The sequence below is a fragment of the Sinocyclocheilus anshuiensis genome, unplaced genomic scaffold (genome assembly GCF_001515605.1).
Source record: "Sinocyclocheilus anshuiensis isolate Anshui unplaced genomic scaffold, SAMN03320099.WGS_v1.1 scaffold3329, whole genome shotgun sequence".
Lineage (NCBI taxonomy): Eukaryota > Metazoa > Chordata > Actinopteri > Cypriniformes > Cyprinidae > Sinocyclocheilus > Sinocyclocheilus anshuiensis.
This window is the reverse complement of record NW_015557070.1, coordinates 93089-102185: the sequence shown is the minus strand read 5'-3', so window position 1 is coordinate 102185 and position 9097 is coordinate 93089. Positions and strand designations below refer to the sequence as shown.

Genomic DNA, 9097 nt, shown 5'->3' with positions numbered 1-9097 from the left:
GTGTGCGTGCGAGCGAGTGTGCGTGCGAGCGAGTGTGTGTGAGTGTGTGTGTGTGTGTGTGTGTGTTTGTGTGTGTGAGAGTGTGTGTGTGAGAGAGTGTGTGTGCGTGCGCGCGCGAGTGTGCGTGCGAGCGAGTGTGTGTGAGTGTGTGTGTGTGTGTGTGTGTGTTTGTGTGTGTGAGAGTGTGTGTGTGAGAGAGTGTGTGTGCGTGCGCGCGCGAGTGTGCGTGCGAGCGAGTGTGTGTGAGAGTGTGTGTGTGTGTGTGTTGGCAGCGAGCGGCTCAGTCCTTAAGGAAATGAGGCACATGACGGGGTGGTGGAGGGCTTCTCTGTGACTCATTGTCTCTCTCGGCTCTAGTCGTCTGTTTCACACACATGGACTCCAGATGTTTCTCTCTTTATTCTCTTGATGGCCTTTAGTGCCGGTCTGAGCTGATCCTCAAATATCAGCAGAAAACACACTCAGACTTTCAGTCTGAAAGCAGATTCTGGGCTGATCACATCCAGCTCCTATTTCACCCCAAAACCAAGAGAAAGAAGCTATATTTTGAACAATGTAAATCATTTCAAGCCTCTTTTAGGACCATGAAGGTTTTTCTGTTGTTACATTGTTTTTCATTTCCATTTGTGTGGTGCGAAGAAATGGATAAAGCATCTGCTAAATAAAGCTAAGTAAAAATAAAATGATTTAATTGTAAAGTTCAACTGTTAGTGAATAATGTTGACAGAATTTAATGTATACAGACTTTAATTTACAAATCCTGGGCTGATTTATTACACTAATGTGGGTATTTTTTGTTTTGTTTGCATTACAGCAATGAGAGTCACCATTAAGAATAATGCAGAAGAAAAGCTCTGAAGTATTAACGTAATGGGAGTTTTGAAAGAGTGATCATAAATGAAATCAGCATGGTTCTATAAATAGGCAGATCTTTTGGACTCTAATAAGTAACAGTTAAAGTCCTGTAGTAAAACCGCAGCAGTACTGCGTCTCCTCCGTTGGCCGTTTGTCCCTCGTGTCGTGATGATCTTCTTGTATTAATGTGTAAACAATAGCCGGGCTTGAGCCCTGACAGAGCAGCGAGGCGCGTGTGGGCCAGAGCTAATCTGATTACACACCACTATAGACCAATTAAACCTGGAGCCCAATTAAAGGCTGCGTGACGCTGCAGGTTTCACAGATACAAACACTGAGAGGCACGGATCATGTGCATCCTTCATGTGAAGGCAATCCCATGATGCATTGCTCTAAGCTCAGTGAAAATAAACCAAGATAGCAAATGAAGCGAGAGGAATGTTGAATATACATTTTTTTGCATTAAATAGCATTAAATGATTGCTTCTATTGTCCTCATTTGTATTCGCTGTGGATAAAAGCATCTGCTAGATGATTAAATGAAAATACTAAGAACTTTCAATTTAAATAGCAGTTGCATGTTTTCTATATTCTTCTTCATTAGAGTTTTGTGTAGTTGCATTTGCAGCTACAGGAGGTTAGACACCATATTGACAATGAAAATGAGGCTGAAGGACAGACTTACAGTCTTTGCAATGACACACTGTATAAAGGTGTAATTTTCACAACTCTATAGAGTTCGACTCCATAACGTTCTGGAGTTTGTCTACTGAAAATGTTCTTCAGACAGGCGTTTGTTCAGACTGACGGCTAGTAGAATCAGTTATTAGTCCAGACTCGAGACTGATCTTTGCGGCGCTCAGGATCAGTTATGATCACGCTGTGATGCTTTCGTGTCGTCAGGCGTCCTCTGAGGTTAATTAGCGTCCAGTAATCGGGCCGTGTGTGCTGGTTCTCTCAGGTGGAGCTGGTTTAAGTGCTTCATCTCGTATCTCAGTCCAGTAATTGATGTCATTTTGAGAGGCTTTTGACCGCAGGTTTAATTAAAGTATAAATTATTCTTCACAGATCTGCTGCTTAAATGTTCTCAGTTGTGCAGTTGATAACCAATCTAAATGTGAGAGTGAATCTTCTATTGGTGTCACGCAGATGAGCGCATGTCTCTCTCTCTCTCGCCGCGCTGATGTTCATTTGAGGAGGTCAGCAGTCAGTCAACGGCTCAAACACAGAATCAGCTCTTTCTGCAGATCAGACTCAGGAACCTCGAGGATTCGCTCCGTTATTCACTAGCTGCGGATTCTCAATAACACATAATGAAAGCGTCTTCAGCAAGTGTTCTGTTTATCTTGAATGTTATATATTTCTGCATTTTCAGTTTTAACTGGGCTTTAACATTTCTGCTGCATGAACGCTGGTCAGGAAATCCTTCATCAGTGACACTGGTTTCATTGATACGCTTTCGGCCGGTCAGGTGAAGGATGCACATTCATTTTGTAACTCTTTGACACCAGTAAAATCAAGATTTGCTATTAAATATTATTATTGTTAAGTATCTCTGTTACACTGAGAACACACAAGGAGCTGTTCAAGATCACAACCATTTAAAACAAGTGGAAAAGCATTGGAGTCTGTGAACAGTTTGAGTGTTTAGATTAGTATCATAGATTACAGCAGCAGCGGTAGTGTGTGTGAGTGTGTATGAGAGAGAGAGTGTGTGTGAGTGTGTGAGAGAGAGATAGTGTTAAATAGAGTGTCTATTTAAATGTTTCTATGCTTTGGCAAGTGTGTGTGTGTGTGTGTGTGTTCAGATTGTTCAGTTGGTGTAGTAGTTAATCTCACTCTTTATCTTCTTTTTCTCTCTGTAATCCCTCCATCCGTCTCTTTATCCATTTATCAGCAGCCGTTTGACTGTGAGCTTCACATCTGCTCTGTTTTCAGGTTTTGCGCACAATTGAATGTCTGTAAATATCATTGTTATTGTAATATCATATCAGAAACATATGGTTTCTTTTCTTATGATGCTAAAAAATAAACTCTTGGCCTGTTGAACATCATAGGCATAGACTTGGCAAATTCATTTTTCATAAGTTTGTATGCACAGACATCTGTTGTGGGCGTTCTTGGCAGTTTTGGCCATATCGTCCAGCCCTAATAGGATTTGAAGATTAAATTGAAGTAAATGGCATATTATGCTGATGATATTCAGTACTGAGAGCATGAAATTCCATTTGCTGTGATTTTACATGTTTAAACTTGTTCAGGGAATGCTAGTTTAGCTGGCTAATCAGTTAACTAACAATTTATAAACAGGTTTTTTTTATTTTAATCGGGCAAAAAAAAATTTGAGAAATCGTTTTGTTTGTTTTAAGAAAAAGTGTAGAGAAAGAGAGGGAGGGAACAAGTGAGTGATATGAGAGGAGAGACAGAAGAGAGAGAGAGACGGCCGAGAGAGGGAGGAGACACACAGAGAGCGAGAGAGAGGAGGGGAGTGAGCGAGGGAGATTTTGAATGTGTCAGACTCTGTCAGAGAGCTCGAGAGCGCTGACGTCTGAAGGCAGGAAACACTGCTGTTGTGTTCAAAAGGATGATGGGAGTCTTTTACCCTCCTGTGCAGCCAGTGAGTTTTCAATCATTCATGTTGCTGCATTTCCTGCTTGAACACATCGAGTATAATGCACTCGTACGTGTGTGTGTGTGTGTGTGTGCGTGTGTGTGTGTGAGTGAGTGCTTACATAAGTAAACTGCATTCTGCTAAATGCATAAATGTTATTTTAGAAATGAGAGAATTTGCAGCTGCAGATGACGCCTTCAGTGTGTGCGTGTGTGTTTGTGTGCGTGTGCGCGCACGTGCATGTGTGCTGGAGGTGAGGAAAGTCTCGTGTGTTTCTCCAGCTGTCTCTCTTGACTGAAGGGACCAGGTGCTCATGAGCAGTTGTTCCTTCATCTGTCTGTCTGTCTCACACACATGCAGCTTCAGTGTTAACCTTCTGTGATACAAATCGGTCTTTTATTAGCTGTCTGTCTCTCTCTCTGTGTGTCTGTTTTATACCTTGGAATCTGTCTCTCTCTCCGTCCCTCCCCCCCCTGCCGTTTCCCGAGGGCTCGAGCAGCTGTTATCTCAGTGTTTTCCTTTAAAACAGGAATGGGATGGGATGGGGGGGGGGTTTTAAAGGTGACGCTCAGGGATAATATCAGGAGAAGAGCCAGAGACGTGGACGGTAAGTAGCTGAAGTGTGGTGAAGTATGCTGAACCCCACCCAGCGTTTGCCCTGCAGCGAGGGAGAGACGCTTACCTGTCATCTCATGATCTCACACGCTCGCTTTAGAAACTGAGAACAGCTGCCTTTGTAATGCATAGAAATAGAGGTCTATATTCGCCCTAAAACACTTTGTTTACGTTCGAATATTGTTTTGGACATCTGATACACACACGCACACATCTAAATGAGGACAGATGCGTGTTGTTTTTATATAAAGCTCACACAAAACCTAAGAGAACTTGCAAAAAAATGCACTTGCTTATTTATGAATGTTTGTTTCCAAATGCAGGTGTCCCCAGTGCACGATTTATGGTAATGAAATGCACTGCACATAGAAATCGCAGGATAAGTTGATCTTAAACATGAGAATATAAAGGTAGAGAGATGCATCAATGCTGAGTTTCTCCGCCGGTACTGATAGCTGATCATTCAGGATGACGTCTACGGAAAAATTCTCCCAACTAATGCTGTAAAGTATAACCCTCTCGTTTGGTTCATTACTGAATAAAACTAACAACAGAGCAATCAGCTCAGGACAATCAGCCGATGTCAGATAGTGCTTTGATCGCTCGATATCGCTTATTGGCCGATACATCAGTGTGTTCCTAGTAAATACGATGAAAACTCAGTTGACAGCGCAACATACTGTTACCTCTAGTAGTCATATAGATTTAAAGTAACGCACTTACAATAGACATCTGATGTATAACGGGCATCATGGTTGTGTAAGTACACAAGAAATGCGACGTAACTAGTGTCCATAGTAATGCATCACCAGAAAGACATTCACCTAGAAAAGATGATTTAGACACTTTCCCATTCCTGCTGTTACTGTACATGCGTCACAGACGTGTGCAATGCAGCTTTAGTTAATGAAACCAGAGTGATCAAACACTCATCACATCCACACGATTCATGAGACGCAGCACAGCATAAAACTGCAGTAAGACTGCGAGCTGGAACAGAGACGTCAGTCATGAAGCTTGTTTGCTTTTCTTGGGTTGCTTTCTCGGTGTGAGAGTTCAGAGGTGACGCTGCGCTGGAGAGCTCATGTTCTACACAAACCGCACAAACTCTGGTTCTGCTCGTCTGTCGGTGAAGAGGAGCTCCAGCGGCTGCTGACCAAACGGCGTAGTTAATGAGGACTAATGAGTTTGTGTGTGTTGGGCAAAGGAGCAGTCGTCTATCCAAACTAGATCAACTAGTTTCTGTAGGTCGCACATGTGCTGAGGGCGGAGTGTGTGAGAGACAAACATTCACTCTGTGTGTGTTTCTCTCAAACATGAGCGTTTGCAGCCTTTCATTTGGGCCACTTTGGACCCATGAACCTTTGGACCCGTGCTGGGCACTGCTGGACTCTGATTGGTCAGGGCAGAAGGAACGGGCATGCCCTCTCGGGTTACAGCTGACCAATCGGCGAGCGACTGTGGGCAGGTCCAGTGTGTGTGTGACGCTGAAGAGAGCTCGATCTGCTGATCAGTTTCTCTCGTCTGAGGAGGGCTTCATCACCCTTTCACATCCTCGATTTCTGCATTCGAGCGAGTCCACTTACTCGGCCAGTAGCCCCTCACTGCAGAACACAAGATCCAGGGGGCGTGGTTGGATCCACATCTAGGGGGTGGAGACGGGTAGGTTTAGGGGTGGAGATGGGTGGGTTTAGGGTTCGGGGTGGAGACGGGTGGGTTTAGGGATCGGGGGTGGCGACGGGTAGGTTTTGGGGTGGAGATGGGTGCGTTTAGGGATCGGGGTGGAGACGGGTAGGTTTAGGGGTGGAGATGGGTGGGTTTAGGGTTCGGGGTGGAGACGGGTGGGTTTAGGGATCGGGGGTGGCGACGGGTAGGTTTTGGGGTGGAGATGGGTGCGTTTAGGGATCGGGGTGGAGACGGGTAGGTTTAGGGGTGGAGATGGGTGGGTTTAGGGTTCGGGGTGGAGACGGGTGGGTTTAGGGATCGGGGGTGGCGACGGGTAGGTTTTGGGGTGGAGATGGGTGCGTTTAGGGATCGGGGTGGAGACGGGTAGGTTTAGGGGTGGAGATGGGTGGGTTTAGGGTTCGGGGTGGAGACGGGTGGGTTTAGGGATCGGGGGTGGCGACGGGTAGGTTTTGGGGTGGAGATGGGTGCGTTTAGGGATCGGGGTGGAGACGGGTAGGTTTAGGGGTGGAGATGGGTGGGTTTAGGGTTCGGGGTGGAGACGGGTGGGTTTAGGGATCGGGGGTGGCGACGGGTAGGTTTTGGGGTGGAGATGGGTGCGTTTAGGGATCGGGGTGGAGACGGGTAGGTTTAGGGGTGGAGATGGGTGGGTTTATGGATCAGGGGGTGGAGACAGGTAGGTTTGGGGTGGAGATGGGTGGGTTTAGGGGTGGAGACGGGTGGGTTTAGGTATATGTAAGGTGGGAGGAGTTGGATCTGGATCCAACCACGCCCCCTGGATCATGTGTTCTTTAGTGAGGACCATCTCCAGTCAGCAGCCGTTGTGGTTTTCTAGCCTTGCAAGACTGTTTAATTTTAGTATTATGTATTTTTATTGTATCTATTAATATTTAGAATGAGCTTTTTATATTTTCAGTTTTCATTTTAGTATTTTATGTGCTTTTGTCAAATTTTTTATTTATTTATTTTTTAATTTATATTCAGCTTTAATCTTTCAGTTTTAGTAATGTTATGGTGTGTTCGCACCAAACGCAGCGTTAATATGCGCATTGCGTCACTCGCTATAGATTACTCGCGGGATGTTTTTTGCGCCACTCGCACAACTCTGTGAGTTTCACCGTCTTCTCCAGGACTTCGGGGTGCCCGCAGACGGCTACAATAATGCACTCCATTTTCTGGATGTGTCAATGAGCTCTTCGCTGATTGGCTTACGCGAGAACGCTTTAGGCGAATTTTCCACTCCAGTTGAAATTTTTTAACTTGAGCGTAAGACGCAAATTAAGCTAATATCACGTGTTCGCACCAAACGCGTCGCGCATTTCGTGTCATCCGCATCGCCTGGCGCAAATTCACCTCTATTCGCGTCTTTGCATGTAATCTACTCGCGCGAATAATTAAATTTGCGTTTGGTGTGAACACACCATTAGTGTTTCAACTTATTTCAGTTATTTGCCAAAATCTCTTATTTTCGTTAAAGTTTGTATTCAGTGTTTATATTTTATTTTACTAAGCTTTTTTTAAATGAATGAAAACCATTTTTAACAGTTATAGTGTTCGTTTTAGTTAACAATAATAACAGGAGTCTCGTCAGGAGTCGTGTTCAGAACGGCTGTGGCGGTTACAGTAGACGGGCGACCCGTGGCACAGCTGCCGTCTGTAACCATGGTTAGACAGATGCCAGCTGACCCGTAACTAAAGCTGCCCTCGCCCGGCTGAACACACACGCTCCTCTCTCCGACTGACGGATCATGATGATATGGAGTAATAAAGGCCTCTAGTGTAACTGAAGGGAATCGGTTCAGTCTTTGATTCTGTGAGACGCATCACTGTCATGAGACTCGACGCACGGATTGATTCTTGTATCGAGAATCAATGAACAACACAGTCCATGCAGTGTGAAGTGGGTTATGAAAAGACCGATCACACGTGTAAGTCAACACACAACAACATCTGAAACTCAAATGGTCTGCAAGAGCACAGTGGAGTGTGTGCCTTCAGCGCTTCAGGCTGAATGAAACGCAGATTCTTAATGATCTGGAACAGTAATAATTAGGGAAGTAGAAATGACAAGTATTGAGAGGCCATAAATGAGTGCGCTACTGCTGCTGAAATCTGAAATGTAGCTCATTAATGTTCCTGTGCTTGACGGGAAGATCTCAGAGCTATAAATACCAGGACCTGTCTCTCATTGCTCGTCTGTCTGTCTCTCTCTGTTCTCATCCTGCTGCCATGTAGGGAAGTGATGCTGGAGGAGAAATGTTTTCTCTCGCTCTCTCGCTCTCTCTCTCGCTCTCTCTCTCGCTCTCTCATAGAAACGCGGGATGAGTCTCTTTAGTCTGTTTGTTTCTCTCTGCAGAGATGTGACGCACATTTCTCAGATCATTGGTTCTCATAATGGCAGTGTAAAAAAAAACTATTTACTTTATGCCAAATGTAATTTCTTTTTTTTTCTTGTGAAATATAATTTCTGCAGTGTTTTTGTTGGATTTACTCAAAGCACATTCATCAGTCACTGCAGCAACTCTGTTTACATTAACGTGATATTTACTCGTCATCAGGATCATGTTTTGTAGCCGATGTGGGATCTGTGATCAGAAACTCTTAGCTAGCTTCATCTGCGTGTCGTCTGCTGTGCTAGCTTATGTGTCGCAGGCCCGTACGCTAAATTATGCAAGAGGACCTCATTAATATTGAACAGCTGCCTGAATCTGCTTGTCACCAGAAAGAGAGAAATGTAATATCTCTGGCTTTTAGTGGCGTCATCTGTGAGAGGAATGCATTAGCGGCGGCGTCCCTCTCTCTCTCTCTCTCTCCATTCCAGTTGATTTCACTTTTCCTCTGTTCTCGCTCTCATGGCAGTCGCTCTTTTAAAGGTGACATCATGAAAATCTGACTTTTCCAGGTTTTAAGTGCTATAATCAGGTCCCCGGTGCATCTACCAACCAAGGAAACGTGAAAAAGATTAACCCAGTAACTTTGTTTTGGGAAGCCTTTTTCTGCAAGCGTCTGAGAAAACCAGCGCGTCTGATTTCACTCCCTTGGTGACGTGGCAAAGAGATCTCATTATAATATTACCGCCTCTTAATCTGTACGTTTCCACCCACAGTGCCGTCATTGTGTTTTCGCAAGCGACAGCAGTGTACTAGTTCTAATGCCATGGCGAAAGTTTAAGCGAAGCATGCTAACTTCTTCTGTGTTTGGCTGCACAGACGAGCACCGAACACTGTTTAGAGTCCCAGCCTCAGAGGAGACAACAGAGCAGTGGATTTATTGATTTATTTACTGTATATTGCTGCTGCCACACAGATCTAAAATAAACATGCGATTTATTTC

General features: G+C 44.6%; 1 protein-coding gene across 4 annotated transcripts in view; it reads left to right on the top strand.

Moving 5' to 3' along the window:
* Positions 1–9097, top strand: part of LOC107676720 (RNA binding protein fox-1 homolog 2-like) — a 40042-nt gene that overhangs the window by 7406 nt on the left and 23539 nt on the right. Inside the window, exon 1 of one of the 4 annotated variants that reach the window (XM_016471368.1) lies at positions 3355–3472. The exons of the other annotated variants lie outside the window; for them this stretch is intronic. Within the exon in view, the coding sequence (XP_016326854.1) occupies positions 3440–3472 (33 nt within the window). The 5' untranslated portion in view covers positions 3355–3439. Of the gene's footprint in view, positions 1–3354; positions 3473–9097 lie in introns of those variants that run through there. 4 annotated transcript variants of the gene reach the window in all.